Genomic DNA, 19228 nt, shown 5'->3' with positions numbered 1-19228 from the left:
ACTTTCTTAGTTCTAGTACTCCAGACTCCAACTGAGTGATCCATTTCTGCTGGTTTGGCAACCCGGTTACGGGGTACGTAACAACGTGGATAGGCTTTTTCCATTGAGAGTGGGGGAGATTCAAACAGGACATGAGTTGAGAGTTAAAGGGCAAAAGTTTAGGGGTAACATGAGGGGGAACTTCTTTACTCAGAGAGTGGTGGCTGTGTGGAACGAGCTTCCAGCAGAAGTGGTTGAGGCAGGTTCGATGTTGTCATTTAAGGTTAAATTGGACAGATATATGGACAGGAAGGGAATGGAGGGTTATGGACCGAGTGCAGGTTGGTGGGACTAGGTGAGAGTAGGAGTTCAGCACGGACTAGAAGGGCCGAGATGGCCTGTTTCTGTGCTATAATTGTTATATGGTTCCTGTATACAGTTGTTATAAGTTGAGTGAAGTTATCCCCATTGGTTCAGGAGCTTTATCACCGAGGGGTAATAACTGTTCCTGAACCTGGTGGTGTGAGTCCCCTGTACCTCCTTCCTGATGGCAGCAGCGAGAAGAGAGCATGACCTGGGTGGTGGGGATTCCTGATGATGGATGCTGCTTTCCTGTGACAGCGCTTCATGTAGATGTGTTCAATGGTGGGGAGGGCTTTACACATGATGGACTGGGCTGTATCCACTATTTTTGTAGGAATTTCTGCTCCAGGGCATTGGTGTTTCCACAGCAGGCTGAGATGCAACCAAGTCGATATATTCTCCACCACATAACTATAAAAGTTTGTCAAAGTTTTAGATGTCACGCTGATTCTTTGCAAACTCCAATGAAGTAGAGGTACTGCCGTGCTTTTTCTGTAATTGCGCTTATGTGCTGGGCCCAGGACAACACATGATAATGCCGAGGAATTTAAAGTTGCTGACCCTCTCCACCTCTGATTCCCCCCAGCAAGGACTGGCTCATGGGCCTCTGGTTTCCTCCTGCTGAAGTCAATAATCAGTTCCTTGGTTTTGCTGACATTGAGAGAGAGGTTGTTGTTGTGGCACCACTCAGACAGATTTTCAATCTCATTCCTTTCTGCTGATTCATCTCCGCCTTTGATTCAGCCAACAGTAGTGGTGTCATCAGTGAACTGTGTGCTTAATCGGGGGCTAAGCATAACACATCATTGCCTGGGCATTAGTACTGGCAGTTCACCCAGAGGCCAAATTAAAAACAAGGACATTTGTAGTCCTTTCCTCTGAAGATAATACAAATTGGGAAAAAACTGCTAAAGTAAGTGACTTTTGTCTAAAACATTAATAAATATGATATTTGGGATTTCATGTACACTTTGACAATAATATAATCTACTGATAAGGATGAAAAGATTATCTTGCTCAATGGTATGTTCTTTTACCCATTGTTTTCAACTTTCACACAGTGGCGTCTCATTTATTTGCAATAGTTATCTGATGATACGGCATGATTTTGCAACATGATGCCCTTCAGAAACAGTTTCTGAAAACAATCTGTACAGCATTGAGCACTACTTCTGACCTTGGATTTGCAGTCTAAAAGAGCTCATTCCATTGCAACAGCTTTCTTCTCAATAAGAAGGTCACATGTGCCCTTTGGTGGAATGAAGGTAATGAACAGAGAACCAGTATAACTTTAAGTTCACTTAGATTAAACTTTCAGTCATTGCTAACATCTCAAAATTACCAAGAAAATTACAAGAAAGGCAAACATATTTTTTAAATTTAGAGATACAGCTCTAAACAAGCCTTTCCTGCCCCTTGAGCTGCTCTGCCCAGCAACCCATTGATTTAACCCTAGTCTAATCACGGAACAATTTACAATGACAAACTAACCTACTAACCGGTACATCTTTGGACTGTGGGAGGAAACTGGTGCACCTGGAAGAATACTAAATTTCTCTTGCTGTATAGTGGGAAAGAATTTGGACACATTTTAATAAAATGAATACTGACCCTGAGTCATTGTGTAAAGATATTGTCTAAATACCAAAAACAGGCTTAAGCCAAGGAAACATTACTGATCACATGCAGCATGAGCTGCAATGACTATTGATGTTGTGACTCAGTCTTAGTTGTTTAATATTTGTAGGGATGGTTTGTGGGACAGCGTGAGGAGTTATGGGGTCGGGCTAGGGTTTTGGGACAGGAATGAGTGAGAGGTAGAGGTCAGGGGCAGTAAGTGAAGAGTCAGGGGCAAGAAGAGGTACATGGAGTCCAGGCTGCAGCGGAGGTTGGTTCAGCAAGTGCTGAGGAGACCAGCAATTCCCAGGTCAATGAGTGCCAGGTCACTGGTCCCTATGGGCAGAAATTACGAGGGCTGGTAGCCCCCCCCCACCACCCTCAGGTCGTCAGGGTCGGTGGTCCATGCAAGTCTGAAAATCGAGGCCCAAACCTCAAACCTGTGATCGGTGAATACTGCAGTCAATACCTAGAAGTCAGCAAAGTCTGAAGGGAAAGCCGATGGTTGAAGTTGAGTGCTCAGCATGTCAGAGGGAGAAGCCCAAAGGTCAAACATCAAAGTCAGCATGTCTGGAGGTAAAGGCCTGAAGATTGGAGGCCCGATGTCTGAGAGTCTGGGGCCAGAAACTGGAGGCCCAGAAGCAGCCTGTCCTCAGTTGGAAGCCTGTCTGTATGTGCGTGGGTGGAAGAGTGGGAAAGGAGGGTTCTTTGTTGTTGTTGTCTTGTTTTCTTTTGTGGTTGTTGCTGCTGCTGCTTCTGTTGTTATATTGAACACTATGGGTGTTAGAATGAATGCTCCACTTGCAGGCTGTCCCAGGCACATCTTGGGTGTTTCGGTTGTTCATGCAAATACACACTGCACTGTATGTTTCAATGTACATGTGATAATTAAATCTGGATAAACTTTTAGTCAGACAGAAAAAGACAACTTGGCAAAACATTGAATGCATATATATGAAAAGAACTTATTTGAATTGAAATGAATTTAATTGACTTTATTTCTTACATCCTTCACATACATGAGGAGTAAACATCTCTATGTTACGTCTCCAACTAAATATGTAATCACTATAATTTGTAATAAATAGAACAGTCAATTTAACATAGAAATACACTCAAATCAGCGTTAATCAGTCTGATGGCCTGGTGGAAGAAGCTGTCCCGGAGCTTGTTGGTCCTGGCTTTTATGCTTCAGTACCATTTCCTGGATGGTAGCAGCTGAAATAGATCATGGTTGGGGTGACTCGGGACCCAATGATCCTTTGGGCCCTTTTTTCACACCTGTCTTTGTAAACATCCTGAATCACGGGAAGTTCACAACTACAGATGCGCTGGGCTGTCTGCACCGCTATCTGCAGAATCCTGCGATTAAGAGAGGTACAGTTCCCATACCAGGCAGTGATGCAGCCAGTCAGGATGCTCTCAATTGTGCCCCAGTAGAAAGTTCTTAGGATTTGGAGGCCCATACCAAACTTCCTCAACCATCTGAGGTGAAAGAGGCGCTGTTGTGCCTTTTTCACCACACAGCTGGTGTGTACAGACCACGTGAGGTCCTCAGTGATATACAATTGCATTACAATTGTTTCATAAATATTTCAAAATATAGGGGTTCCTAAAATATTTTTAAACTACCTTTCAAATTTGAATTGAAACAAATGCACAAGGTTCAGTCTTTATTTAGAATAATGCTCAAAACATGGTTACTCCCTTGTCCATTCGTCCCTCCCATCCCTCCCCACTGACCTCCCTCCTGGCACTTATCCTTGTAAGCGGAACAAGTGCTACACATGCCCTTACACTTCCTCCCTTACCACCATTCAGGGCTCCAGACAGTCCTTCCAGGTGAAGCGACACTTCTCCTGTGAGTCGGCTGGGGTGATGTACTGCGTCTGGTGCTCCCGATATGGCCTTCTATATATTGGCGAGACCTGACGCAGACTGGGAGATCGTTTTGCTGAACACCTACGCTCTGACCGCCAGAGAAAGTAGGATCTCCCAGTGGCCACACAGATGAAGCCACACTCAGATTGGAGGAACACCTTACATTCCGTCTGGGTAGCCTCCAACCTGATGGCATGAACATTGACTTCTCTAACTTCCGCTAATGCCCCACCTCCCCCTTGTACCCCATCTGTTATTTATTTATATACACACATTCTCTCTCTCTGTCCCCCTCCTCTCCCCTCCCCGCCTTTTCCTTCTCCCTGGGCCTCCTGTCCCATGATCCTCTCATATCCCTTTTGCCAATCACCTGTCCAGCTCTTGGCTCCATCCCTCCCCCTCCTGTCTTCTCCTATCATTTTGGATCTCCCCCTCCCCCTCCCACTTTCAAATCTCTTACTATCCCTTCCTTCAGTTAGTCCTGATGAAGGGTCTCGGCCTGAAACATCGACTGTACCTCTTCCTAGAGATGCTGCCTGGCCTGCTGCGTTCACCAGCAATTTTGATGTATGTTAAAAACTGAACCTGGTTTGCTCTCTGCAGGAATGTATAAATGGGAGTGGCTGTCGAAGCAGCTTGATCATATCTGGATGTCCGGGATGCTGATACGATGAGGTCTGACAGCTGTAGGTGATGCAAAGAGGAGCTTGCTTAGAGATCTGCTGCATGCATCCTTCTGAGCTATTGTTTTTGGTATTGCAGGGTTCCACATTCCCCTCCTCTCATGATCCAATGCCAACATGTCCTAGTGCCTCATCTATATGAAGGGACTTTGCAGGATGCTTGGAAGGGAAAATAGAGAATCTTCTACAGAAGTATAATCGATTGGCAGAAGTTCAACATTTGTTGACATTCATTCATGGTATTTAAGTGAGAGTACTGTCATTGTCTGGTGTCTAACGATTGGTATGAGGACTGTCACCAAATGTTACGAGGAAGCAGATTCATGGGTTTGGTAAGTGAGACAGAAGGTACTGATTGCAAATAAGCACATTAACCATTTATTTTCAGAGAAGGGGTAAAATATTCTAAACATCTAAGCTACCGTAAGTTACATGAACAACAATACCAAACATTCAGCAACGCTTCAGGCTCAACAAGTACCTCATTAAGTCTCCCCGAGTTACACAACTACAAGGCTAAATGATCAACAAACAGATACATAGCTAAGAGTGCAAGTGGGCCCTCCTGTATCTGCAGCACACTTTCCCAATGGTTCTTCAGAATTGGTGATGACCTCAGTGTGAAGACAAGTGCCTGGAGACAAAGGAAAGCCCCTAAGGTGCCTGAAACTGGACACCACTGTCATTGCACACAAGGTAACCAATGGCTCTATTGGTAAGAGATAGAATTACATCTTTAGAAAGAGGTGACACAGGGTCAGAGAATAGCGAATCTTTCTGGGTGGAGTTAAGAAACTGCAAGGGTGAAAAAACATTAAGGGAATCAGAGAGACATGAGAAAGGAGCTTGCCCAGGTGGATTGGAGGAGGATATTGGGGGGGATGATGGCAGGGCAGAGGTGGCTGAAGTTTCTGGGTACCGTTCACAAGGTACAGGATAGATATGTCCCACAGAAAAAGTTGTTCTCAAATGGCAGAGGTAGGCAACCATGGCTGACAAGGGAAGTGAGGACTGCATAAAAGCCAAGGAAAGGGCATATAAGGTAGCAAAAGTGAGTAGGAAGTTGGATGATTGGGAAGCTTTTAAAATCCAACAAAAGGCAACTAGAAAAGCGTAAAAAGGGAAAAGATGAAATATGAGGGCAAACTAGCCGATAATATAAAGCAGGATACTAAAAGTTTTTTTCAGTTATATAAAGAATAAAAGGGAGGTGGGAGTTGATATTGGATCACTGGAAAATGATGCTGGTTTGGTAGCAATGGGGGACAAAGAAATGGTAGATGAACTTAATGAGTACTTCAGTCTTTACTGTGGAAGACATTAGCTGTACGTGAGAGGTTCATGAGTGACAGGGAGCAGGAGTGAGTGCCATTGCTATTACAAAGGAAAAGAGTGCTAGGCAAACTCTAAGGTCGTAAGGTCGAAAAGTCACCTGGACCAGATAGACTACATCCCAGAGTCCTGAGACAGGTTGCTGAAGACATAACGGATCCATTGATCAACACACAGATGCTGGTGGAATACAGCAGGCCAGACAGCATCCATAAGACGAGGCAGTTGACGTTTCAGGCCGAGACCTGACGAGGGTCTTGGCCTGAAATGTCAACTGTGCTTCTTCCTATGGATGCTGTCTGGCCTGCTGCGTTCCACCAGCGTTTTGTGTATTGCTTGAATTTCTAGCATCTGCAGATTTCCTCGTGTTTGGATTCATTGATCATGATCTTTCAAGAAACACTTGATTCTGGCATGGTCCCAGAGAATTGGAAGGTTGCAAATGTCATTCCATTCTTTTAAAAGGGAGGGAGACAAAAGAGAGGAAATTATAGGCCAGTTAGCCCAACCTTACTGGTTGGGGAAGTGTTGGAGTCCATTATTAAGGATGAGGCTTCGGGATACTTGGAGACTAATGATAAAATAAATCAAAGTCAGCATGGTTTCTGTAAAGGGAAATCTTGCCTGACAAATCTGTTGGAATTCTTTGTGGAATAATAAGCAGGGTGAACAAAGGAGAGGCAGTGGTTATCATTTATTTATATTTTCAGAAGGCATTTGATAAAGTGCCTCACATGAGGCTGCTTAACAAGATAAAATCCTATGGTGTTACAAGAAAAATATATGCATGGATAGCAAGATGGCTGACAGGCAGGAGGCAGCAAGTGGAAATAAAAGGGGCCTTTTCTGGTTGGCTGCCAGTGACTAGTGGTGTTCCTCAGGCATCAGTATTGGGACTGCTACTTTTCACATGGTTTGTCAATGATTTGGATAATGGAATTGATGGCTTGGTGTTAAAATTTGCAGATGATACGAAGATAGCTGGAGGGGTAGGTAGTGCACAGGAAGCAAGGTGATTGCAGCAGGACATAGACAAATTTGAAGAATGGATTAAAAAAAAAGTGGCAGATGGAATATAGTATTGGGAAATGCACGATAATGCATTTTTGGTGAAAGAAATACTAGTGCGGGCTATTATCTAAATGGGGAAAAAAAAATCAAACATCAGTGGTGCAAAGAGACTTGGGAGTCCTTGTACAAGACTCCCAGAAAGTTAATTTACAGGTTGAACATAGAATAGTACAGCACAGTACAGGCCCTTCAGCCCACAAGGTTGTGCCAACCCTCAAACCCTGCCTCCCATATAACCCCCCACTTTAAATTCCTCCATATACCTGTCTAGTAATCTCTTAAACTTCACGAGTGTATCTGCCTCCACCACTGACTCAGGCAGTGTATTCCATGCACCAACCACTCTCTGAGTAAAAAACCTTCCTCTAATATCCCCCTTGAACTTCCCACCCTTTACCTTAAAGCCATGTCCTCTTGTATTGAGCAGTGGTGCCCTGGGGAAGAGGCGCTGGCTATCCACTCTATCTATTCCTCTTATTATCTTGTACACCTCTATCATGTCTCCTCTCATCCTCCTTCTCTCCAAAGAGTAAAGCCCTAGCTCCCTTAATCTCTGATCATAATGCATACTCTCTAAACCAGGCAGCATCCTGGTAAATCTCCTCTGTACCCTTTCCAATGCTTCCACATCCTTCCTATAGTGAGGCAACCAGAACTGGATACAGTACTCCAAGTGTGGCCTAACCAGAGTTTTACAGAGCTGCATCATTACCTCGCGACTCTTAAACTCTATCCCTCGACTTATGAAAGCTAACACTCCGTAAGCTGAGTCTGTGGTAAAGAAGGCAAATGCAGTGTTGGCATTTATTAAAAGGGAAATAGAAGATAAAAACAAGGAGATAATGCTGAAGCTTTATAATATACTAGTCAGGCTGTACTTGGAATATTGACGACAAATTTGGGCCCCATATCTCAGAAAGGATGCATTGTCATTGGAGAAAGTCCAGAGATGATTCTGGGAACGAAAGGGTTAATATATGAGAAGCGTTTGGCAGCTCTGGGCCTGTACTCACTGGGGTTTAGAAGAATGCATGGGGATCTCGTTGAAACCTACCAAATGTTGAAAGGACTAGATAGGGTGGATCAAGCAACACACATCAAAGTTGCTGGTGAACACAGCAGGCCAGGCAGCATCTCTAGGAAGAGGTACAGTCGACGTTTCAGGCCGAGACCCTTCGTCAGGACTAACTGAAGGAAGAGTTAGTAAGAGATTTGAAAGTGGGGGGTGGGGGAGGTGGAGATCCGAAATGATAGGAGAAGACAGTAGGGGGAGGGATGGAGCCAAGAGCTGGACAGGTGATTGGCAAAAGGGATATGAGAGGATCATGGGACAGGAGGTCCGGGGAGAAAGACAAGGGGTGGGGGAAACCAGAGGATGGGCAAGGGGTATAGTCAGAGGGACAGAGGGAGAAAAAGGAGAGTGCGAGAAAGAATGTGATGATCTCTCTGGTAGGGGTAACCAGAACTAGAGGGCACAGCCTCAAAATGGAGGTGTGACCTTTTAGAGCAGAAGTAAGGAGGATTTTTTTTCGCCAGAGAGTGGTGAATCTGTGGAATGCTCTGCCACAGACTGCGGCGGAGGCCAAGTCTGTGGCTATATTTAAAGCAGAAGTTGATATATTCCTGACTGGTCGGCGCATCAAGGGATATGGTGAGAGGGCTGGTGTATGGGTTGAGTGGGATTCGGGATCAGCCATGATGAAATGGCAGCGTAATCTTGGGCTGGATGGCCTAATCCTCCTCCTATGTCCTCTGGTCTTATGGGAAAGAGCTGCTGCGCCCTTCGAATGGGCCATCCGATGACCAGCAAGGCAGAGATGGCTTTTGACCGACACGTAAACTTACCCTTCACGTTACACTGCAGTGTTTTATGCAAAATGTCGTCTGCCCTCACCTTGAAGTGCAGTTATCAGTTTCACCAAATTTGCATAGATAGCACTGTTCTTATCCAGGCACTGGTGCCTGTTGGATTATGTCACTGTCTGAGTGAGAAATGGCCAGGTAATCTATGCTGTGATAAGTAGCATTGAATGGTGGACTGTTCTCTATTTAATCCATTCAGTGATCTCCACAATTTAACCTTTTAAAAATAATGGTAACAAAATTAGTTCTGGAGGATACTGAGGTCCAACAAGGATATGAATTACTAACAGTAGGTACCTCAGTGCACTGGCGAAGTATCCACATTTCTGTCTCTGTAAAATCCAGCAGATCCACTGGCTGGGTAAGCAATGCCGTGACAGAGTCTTCTCCCTTTAAGGCAGAAATCAAACTCAGCAGAGCCCAGTGAGCTGCACACTCCCGAAACAGGTATGCCACTCTGAGCTCAGTAATGGCAAGAGGCGATCAGTAGCACAAATGAAATCATTCAAAGATGTTCTTAATCTCGTTAAAACATGGAAAACACGTTATTTGGCCTATGCCATTTTGGTTGGCATCTATGCCAACCAAGATGTGAACCTAAGCTAGACCCATTTGCCCATATTTGTTGCATATCCCATTAAGTCCTTCCTATCCATATACCTGTTCACATTTCTTAAATGCTGTTATTTCTGTCTGACTCAAGCACATCCTCTTGCAGCTCATCACATACACAGACCATTCTTCACAGTTGCCTTTTGTGCAGGATCTTGCAAGGGTATGCTAAAGTCCATAAAGGCAATGATCATTATCCTCCCATCATCAGTCCTCTAGATTACCTTTTCAAAAAGCTCAGACAGACTTGAGGCACACAATTTACCATGCCCAAAACTGTGCGGATTATCTCTAATCATTCCCTGTCTGTTCAAATGCTGGTAGATCCTGTCCCTCAGAATCCCTCCAGTAACGCTGATGTCAGAATCGCCAGCCTGTAGTTCTCTGGCTTTTCTTTGCCGCTCTTCTTAAGTAATGTTACAACATTACCAAAGCTACAGTTCTTCGGAACTTCATCTGTGCCTAATGCAAGCGCTTCAATAATTCCACTCCAATGGAAGCCCCCACTAAGATCCAATTGGAGTGAAAGCCTCCCCTAGACTTCACTATCTCATTATGGCAGTCTGTTTGCACTAACACTTTCTCTGTACTTTATTCTGCATTCTGTTATTGTTTTCATTCGGCATAAAAGCGCAATATTTAGCACAATCGCTTTACAGCGCCCTCCATCACCGATCGGGCCTCGACTTCCATCACTGTCTGCCACGAATTGATGTATTCTACGGATACTCCGGCTTCTTCCCACATATCTAAGACGTATGGTTAAGGTTAGTAGTTGTGGGCATGCTATGTTGATGCTGGAAGCGTGATGACACTCGTTTGCCCCCAGTCCATCGCAACACGATGACGCAAATGATGCATTTTACCGCATGTTTTGAAGTACACTTGACAAATAAAACTAACCTCTTTATAGTACTACCTCAATGAATTCGTGTAATGAACTGTATGCATGGCGTGTAATATATATTTGCTGTATCTCGGTATATATAACAATAATAAACCAATTTACATTCTTCACTAGCTTCCCACAAAGTCCAAGCATGCACGTAGTCAGACCCCGAGGATTTATATACTTTTGAGCTTTTTTTTAATGATGCAAGTGACTGAGGTTGGAATCCCTTGCCAATAACCATCCAAAGCCCACCCCAGAAGACAGAGTGAATCAGAATCAAGTTTAATATCACTGGCATATTTCGTGAAATCAGTCTGATGTGTGAAGACAGAAACAGTACCTTACTCCCACCTGCAAAGTCTCCGCAATAAGAATTGAGCTCATCAACCACCTAGCGACGCTGTCACTGCGGAGTGGAAGCAAGGCACCCTCAAGGGTAGGTGGGTGACTGCTTAAAACAAATGAGAGCCATTCAGGAATATGAACTGAACTAATTTCTGGCGAACTGGAGCAAACTAATAGATTCCTTTGCAGATGATCACTCTCTGGACTGACAGCAGGCTGAAGCTCTCGCGAGCCTTCGCTGCTTCCATGTTGCCACGTTCGCTCGGCGCGCACGCTGCGCCTCACTCTACCTTGATAGCAAAGCTGTCCCGCCCCCTCCCGGGGAGTGGGACGGGCATAAATAGCTCTCATCCAATCACTGCCGAGAACCCGACCTCTGGTTGGACCGCTTTGACGTCAATTAACGATAACGTTGCTGAGATTAGGTTGCGGCCGTGCTCCAACCTCGGAGGGTTGAAGTTTAGTTAATGTTGAGCTGAGGGAGCGGGCGAAGGGTGGTTATTTTCCATTGATTTCTTCTTTTGTTTGCACGCGTTTTACATTTCAATCAAGCAAGCCATGGTTTCGAAAAATAAAGCCAGCAACAGCAGATCGAGCTCTGCGGGGTCGAAGAAAGGTGAGAGGGCCGGAGGGGAGAGCTTGCAGTCCGGAGCCGATGCTGATGGCTAACTCCTGATAAGGAGCAGGATGCCATGGGACAGCCGGGCACGGAGGGAATGGGCACAAGGCTGGCTCGTCTTGCCATAGCGTTATCACGTGGGGAGCGTTTGCACGTTTTCTAACGCACCTTCCTTGTTTACTTGTGCGCTGCAGGTCTGTGCACTGTGTGTTGTGCTGATTGCTTGCATTTCATACAGGATTTGCCTGAACCTCAGTCAGATCGATCTTTGTCTTTCCTAGAGGTCAAAGGTATCTTTTTTTTCCCCCTGTAGAGGTTTCATGTCTGGTGTTGGTTGAAAACAAATACAGCAATTTCTACCTAACCGCATTGGTTTCATATTTTGGTAGGACTTTTGCTGTGTTTTGGGGTAGGTGGGTCCTTTGTGCTTTGGTTCTTTAAGATTATTTAATAATTTGTTTGAAATTTCATGTTTTATGTGCTGCTGTAGGTTTTGAAATTGTGTTTTATTTTTGCCAGTCTTTGTGGTTTGAGTTATGTACTGAGTGATGCAGCATTGGGGTGATTATTTGCTATTTTAAGCAGTATTCATTTGTTCCTTCATACGTGTGAGACATAAAGAGGCAATTCGGTGCTACTTCTCAGCAGAGATTCCATTCCTCCTTATTTTTCTGTAATCCTATAATTTATTCTTTCTCACAGGCCTTGAAGCAAGGTGTTATTCCAGGATACCCTTTTGCAAGCCATCCTGTGAAACCACTGTGATGCAGGGTGGAGGAATTTAAACCTGTGGTGGGGTACCTCTAAAACAGGGGTTTCTAACCATTTTATGCCCTGGAGTCTTACCATTAACTGAGGTTGGGACCCCTGCTTTGAAAGAATATTACCTAAATCTTGCAGTGCTGATTTGGAAGGCCTGCATGTAATTAAAATACCGTTAATGAAAAGTACTCGCATAAAATCTTGGAACACAATTTCCTTGAGTATTGCCCCCTGCAGTCTGCTTTTCCTTCCCTCTTTAATATTCAGCCAGTGTCTTTACCTCTACCTCCCTTTGTCAGCATACTTTCACCAGATGCCTCAGTGTTAAATTCTTCTGCCCTGCTTCCATCCTCTGCTACTCATAGTAAGAGTTCTTTCCTGACCCGTTCCCGTCTTCTGCAATCTACTAAACTCAAAACTGCATTTGCCTGCCACTCCAAGCTCGCTTAGGAGCATGGAAATAAGTTCCAACTAAATCCTTTGTCACTTGAACACAAGAACTTTGAGCAAGAGTAGGGTGTCTGTTCTTCAGTCTGCTTCACCATTCATCATGATTGATATTCTACTTCAGTGCTATCCCCTTTTTCTTTGCCTTCTTAATTATTCAGGAATCTTATCAATTTTAATTTTGACTAAACTCGGTGGTTGAGGCTCACAATCGTCTAGGCAGAGAATTCACCAATCTCTGAGTGGGGGGAAAATATTTTAGTCCTAAAGTGGTCTATCATTTAATCAATATTGGGTTCATGGTTCTAGATGTTTCAGCCAGGGAAGACTATCTACCTGCATCTATACTTTGGAGCCCTGTATGACTTTTGTAAGATCCAGTGAGATCACTTGTCATTCTTCCAAACTCCAGTGGTTACAGGTCTAATCTATCTCTTAGAGCAAACTTGTCATCCCCAGAACCAGCCCAGGGAATCTGCTACAGTAGCAAGTACGTTCTCTTTTGATAAGAATGTCAAAAATCTATTATGTTGTTCTTGTGAGTCTTCACAAATTGCAATAGTTGCAATAATAGAAAGTTAATGATTCCATTTTATTGCTAGCAAACCCCACATGTAAACATGACAATTTCGATGTTGCATAAAATGTTTTAAATTCTAATTGTAGCATTTACAGCTGTTCATACACAGCTTTGTAAATGTATTTTTTTAAAAAAGAACTGCAGATGCTGGAAATCTGAAATTAAAACATAAAATGCTGGAAGCATTTGGTAGATCAGCTACTTTTTTCAAAAATGTTAACCCAGTCAGCTGCCTGATGTGTTGAATGTTTCCATCATCATTTTCACAAAGTGTTTTGTTTCATCTGGGATTTTTCTTCATTTCACTGAGAAGCATGAATTTCCACACATTTTGGGAATAATTTGCCTCATTCTATTAGATGATGCAGTAAAACATCAGGCTTTCAATTTAACATTGCAACACATGCAAGTTCAGATCATTTTAGTTGCTTGTATTTTCACATGTGTTACAATTGCAGACCATAGACTGAAGGCAATTACTTTTATTCCATTAAATGTATCCAGTGGCGGAGTTATTAAGTACACATTTTTAACTGAGACAACATTTTGATGTAGTTTGGTGATGCATCAAGTGATTTAAGTGAATAACTGTCCAACTAATACAGGTGTTGGGGAAGAAGGCTTCCAGCATTTGATAGATAAACCACATGGAATTGCAAGGAATTACCTACATTCTCGAAGTGTTAAATATTTAAGTGTTGCTTTCTGTATCCCCTTTTTTCCCCATCTTTCCTTCTGAAGGTGTTGATTTCTATCTAATCTCTCTTCTGTGACCAGCCACTAGTGTGAGTTAGAAGTTACTTTTTCACAATGGCATCATATTTTGAGGATGACATTTCTGCAAATATAATCCTGCTCGATAGTTGATTTTCTTTCTGTTCATGTTCCATTTTCCTTGCACTAAAAGTGGTTTCAGTGTTCTTTTTAAGCAGGAAAGTAATTAGAAATGGGCTAACATACTTTATTGTTACATTAGGCATAGACATACTTTATTGATCCTGAGGGAAATTGAGTTTTGTTACAGTTGCACCAACCAAGAATAGAGCATAAATATAGAAATACAAAAACCACAAACAATCAAACAGCAATATGCAAACTATGCCGGATGGTTAAGTGCGGGACCAGCCTATTGGCTCATGGTGTCTGACCTTCCACGGGAGGAGCTGCAAAGTTCGATGGTCACAGGCAGGAACGACCTCCCATGATGCCCAGTGTTGTATCTCGGTGGAATATGGCCGGAATCCAACAGCAAAAAATTCAATATCCGGGCTACAAACACGTTCCTCGATCGTAATATGAGCAGGATTGCACCATCTGTTGTTAACCAGAACAGCAAGCCCCCAACTCCTTTACGCTTACCGCTCTCAGTGCATTTCCGGTCAGCCCGAACGGTCTGGAAGCCCTTCATGGAAAAGTTTTGGTTGGGTATGTCCACATGCAGTCCAAGTGGAGAACTCCTCTTCTCCATAGGTCTCTGTCGTCTCGATCCGGTCCTCTTTCCTTGCCTTTTTGATCCCCCTCTGCATCCTCTGTGTTGTCCTCCGGATTTCAGCCAGGGTGTCCACCACTCTGTTCGCTAAACCGGCCCAGCATAAGCGCAATCAGCTGGTCCCTGGAATAAACAATAGGACCATACTGCTGCCTCGCTAATGAGACGTGTCTGAATGTAACTATTTCCAGAGCTAAAAAACCAAATAAAACTCTCTCCACCAACATGTTGGAGAGGGTGCAGCTTCAACGTGTTACCGTGGAAAAAAAAATACAACAAGTAATGCAAGTTTAAAAAAGTAAGAAAACTAGTTGGAACGGCTGTAACAGGCTGCATGCATGACTGGCGCATGCGCACTAAAGAGTTGAAGTTAAAGCGATACCTTTATATCTATCTGAACTTGTCAACTCTTTTACTGTACAGAAAAAATTATCTAACATTTTGTGCAGATAATTTTGTGTCGAGAATTGGGAATTACAAATTAGAATACTTTGTGTGCTGGGAGTCTCATCTTGGGAATAGGGAGTTCTTGTGCAGGATTGTCAGATTAACTTGCAGGTTGATTTGATGTTAAGTAAGGCAAAAATGATAGCAGTTATTTTGAGAGGACTAGAATATAAAAGCAAGATGTAAAGACTCTGCATTATAAGGCATTAGTCAGACTGTACTTGTGAGCAGTTTTGATTCAAGATTCAAAAAACTTTATTGTCATTCTAACCATACAACAGCTCTGCAGGGCAGAATGAGACAGCGTTTCTTGGGAGCAGTGCAATCATAACATAACAAACGCAACACTAAATAATAAACATAACAATAAATAGTAAATCACAACAGCCACATGTCAGTTAAATCAGTTATAAGTGTCCAGTGCGAGTTAAAAGTGTCCAAAGCAGAGTCAGGTAGAGCAGCTATTTAGCAGTCTGACTGCCTGTGGGAGGAAGCTGTTTAGTAGCCTTGTGGTTTTAGTTTTGATGATCCTGTAATGTTTGCCTGATGGCAGAAGAACAAACAGTTCATGGAGAGGGTGAGGAGAGGGTGTTGGGCCCCTTATCGAAGAAAGGATGTGTTGGTGGTGTAGAGGGCCCATAGGAAGTTCACAAGAATGATCCCAGGAATAAAAGCATTAACATATGAGGAACGTTTGATGGCTCCAGGCCTGTACTTGCTAGAGTTAAGAAGAATGAGAGGGGATCTCATTGAAACCTATCGAATATTGAAAGATCTGGATAGAGTGGATGTGGAGAGGATGTTTCCTATTATGGAGGAGTCTAGGAGCAGATGGCACAACCTCAGAGTACAAGGATACCCCTTTAGAACAGATATGAGGAAGAATTTCTTCAGCTAGGTGGTGGTGAATCTGTGGAATTTGTTGCCTTAGGATAACATCATTGGGTATGTTTTAAGCGGAGGTTGATAGATTCTTGATTTATAAGGGCCCCAAAAGTTACAGGGATAAAGTGGGAGATTGGGTTTGAGAGGGATAATAAATCAGCCGCAATGGAATGGCGGAGCAAACTAGATGAGCTGGATGGCCTTATTTACTTCTATGTCTTGTGCTCTTATCTAGTATATGATCAGCTCATGAATAGGATTCCAGTGATCAAAATTTGTGGTCTTTATCCAGCAGCAAATTGATATAAAGTATAAAAATATTCAAGCAGTTTCAAGTAAAAGTAATTTTAAAATGTAGAAGTTATTGGTAGGATAGTTACAATCTTGCATCTGAAAACAAATCTACTGTACTATTAATCAGATGGTTACTTGCTGTTATAGAATAAATTGGAGGTCTGTATTTGCCATCAGAATAGTAACATTGAAAAGCATTTCTATTTACATTTGCAAATTTCATTTTAAATTTAGAATGGTGCATCATTTTATTAGCTTGGATTTTTCAGAATAACGTTAGAGGTCTGAAGGAATCTGTTGGCATGTATCCACTTTAATACTGTAGCAGCAAATTAAGGGTGTAAAACTGCTGAATTTAAGGCTATAAAGATATGGGAGTAGAATTGGGCCATTCGGCCCATTGAATCTGCTCCACCATTTCATCATGGCTGCTCCAGTTTTCCTCTCAGTCCCAATTTCCTGCCTTCTCCTCTTCCTCCTGCCGCCCCCCCCCCCCCGTATCCCTTCACTCCCTGACCAATCAAGAATCTGTCAACCTCTGCCTTCAATATTTTTAAAGACTTGGCCTCCACTGCTGCCTGTGCCAAAGAATTCCACAGATTCACTACCCAGTGGCTAAAGAAATTCCCCCTTATCTCTGTTCTAAAAGGACACCCCTCTATTCTGAGGATGTGTTCTCTGGTCTTGGGCTCTCCCACCATAGGAAACATCCTCTCCACATCCACTCTGTCAAGGCCTTTCACCATTTGATAGGTTTCAGTGAGGTCACCCTTCATTCTTCTAAACTCTAGTCAATACAGTTCCAGAGCCATCAGACACTCTTCATCTGACAAGCCATTCAATCCTGAAATCATTTTTGTTAACCTCTTCAGTTTCAGCACGTCCTTTCTAAATAAGAGGCCCAAACCTGATAATACTCCAAGTGAAGCCTCACCAGTGCTTTATAAAGTCTCAACATTACGTCCTTGCTTTTATATTCTAGTCGTCTTGAAATGAAAGTTAACACCATATTTGACTTCCTTATTATAGACTCAAACTGCAAATTAACCTTTAGGAAATCCTGCACAAGGACTCCTAAACCCTTTCGCACCTCAGTTTTTTGTATTTTCTCTCAGTTTCAAAAAAGTATGTACTTTTGCTTCTTCTACCAAAGTGCATGACCATATACTTCCCGACACTGTATTCCAACTACCATCTCTTTGCCCGTTCTCCTAATCTGTCTAAGTCCTTCTATTGCCTCTCTATTTCTTCAAAACTACCTGCCCCTCCACCTATCTTCATATCGTCTGCAGATTTGGCAACAAAGCCATCAATTTCATCAAACAAATCATAAAAAGAATCGGTCCCAACACAGTCCCCTGTGGAACACCACTAGTCACCGGCAGCCAGTCAGAAAATTCTCCCTTTATTCCCACTCTTTGCTTGCTTCCAATCATCCACAGCTTTACCCATGCTAGAATCCTTCCTATAGTACCATCGACAAATAGATTGTTAAGCACCTTCATGTGTTCCGCCTTGTCAAAGGCCTTCTGAAAATCAACTGATTCTCCTTTGTCTATCGTGCTTATTACTTCTTCAAAGGATTCGAACAGATTAATCAGGCAAGATTTTTCCCTGAGGAAACAGCTGACTACAGCTATTATATCATGTGCCTCCAAGTACCCTGAGACATCATCCTTAATAACTGACTGCAACATTGAGTTTATAGTTTCCTTTCTTCTGCCTTTCTCTCTTCTTGAAGAGTGGAGTGACAATTGCAATTTTCCAGCTTTCCGGAACCATTCCTGAACCTAGTGATTCCTTAAAAACCATTACGAATGCCTCCACAATCTCTTCAGCTATCTCTTTTAGAACTCTGGGGTGTATACCATCTGGTCCAGGTGACTTGTCTACCTTCAGTTTTCTAAGAACCTTCTCTCTTGTAATGGTAACATCATACACTTCATACCCGCTGACGCCTGAAACTTATACCATACTGGTCTTGTCTTCCACAGTGAAGAATTGCAAAATAATTATTAAGTTCCTCTGCTATTTGGTGGTCCACCTTTACTAACTATTCAACTTTGTTTTCCAGCGGTCTAATATCCACTCACGCCTCTCTTTAAACCTTATGTATCTGGAGAAACATTTGGTATCCTCCTTAACATTGTTGCTGGCTTACTTTTGTATTCTATCTTAAAAATGACACTTTAAGTATGATTTTTCAGTTGCTTTCTGTTGTTTTTTAAAAGCTTCCCAATCCTCTAACTTCCCACTAATTTTTGATCTATTATATTTTCTTTCTTTGGCTTGTATGTTGGCTTTGACTTCACTTTTTAGCCATGGTTGTGTCATCTTTGCTTTAGGATGTATATATCCTGTACCTTCCGAAATTGCTTCCAGAAATTCCAGCTGTTGCTGCTCTGCTGTCATCCTTGCCAGAGTTCTATTTCGATCAATTCTGGCCAACTCCTCTCTCATGCCTCTGTAATTCCCTTTACTCCTCTATAATACTGATACATCTGACTTTAGCTTCTCCTTATCAAATTTCAGGGTGAATTTGATCATATTATGATCACTTTCTCCTAAGGGTTGTTTTGCGTTAAGCTCTGTGATCAATTCTGGTTCTTTGCACATTGGGTTATCACATACCAGGGCGTTGTGTTTTGTACGATTGGTGATCCCATTAATTTCAATGGGGATGTAGACCAAAATGAGCAAGTTTCATATTTAATTAGGGAATTTTTTTTTTGAATTTACGAACATATTTAATTAATGACTTATAATCTTTCATGGAATTTTATCGAAGGAAAATCATTGCATCTGTGGGTGTTTCAGAGAATGTGGAAGGTGACTAATGTTTGGGCTGATACAATAAGCTGCTAATGGCCAATTCTTCTGTTTTCTGGTGAAGTAGTTTTTTTTGTTCCTCATATCAGAATAATTCCAGATTGTGTATTGAAATACTCTATTTGGAGAATTGAAGCTAAATTGTTGAAATATTTTCACGAAGAATATATTAAAAAACTGATGAAAAAGATAAAGTGCAGTGGTTAAATTTTTCTAAACATGTTATGTTTTAACATAA

General features: G+C 42.6%; 1 protein-coding gene across 7 annotated transcripts in view; it reads left to right on the top strand.

The window, feature by feature from the left end:
• Positions 1–11057: 11057 nt before the first annotated feature.
• unm_hu7910 (un-named hu7910) overlaps positions 11058–19228 on the top strand; it is a 214777-nt gene continuing 206606 nt past the window's right edge. For 6 of the 7 annotated variants that reach the window (XM_063064199.1, XM_063064182.1, XM_063064141.1 and 3 more), the window contains exon 1: positions 11058–11254. In XM_063064199.1, the coding sequence (XP_062920269.1) occupies positions 11197–11254 (58 nt within the window). In that variant the 5' untranslated portion in view covers positions 11058–11196. Of the gene's footprint in view, positions 11255–11471; positions 11548–19228 lie in introns of those variants that run through there. The other variant, XM_063064190.1, reaches the window with a different exon arrangement.

This window comes from Mobula hypostoma, chromosome 1, assembly GCF_963921235.1.
Source record: "Mobula hypostoma chromosome 1, sMobHyp1.1, whole genome shotgun sequence".
Lineage (NCBI taxonomy): Eukaryota > Metazoa > Chordata > Chondrichthyes > Myliobatiformes > Myliobatidae > Mobula > Mobula hypostoma.
Note: the sequence above shows the minus strand (reverse complement) of the source record. Positions and strands in the feature narration are given on the sequence as shown.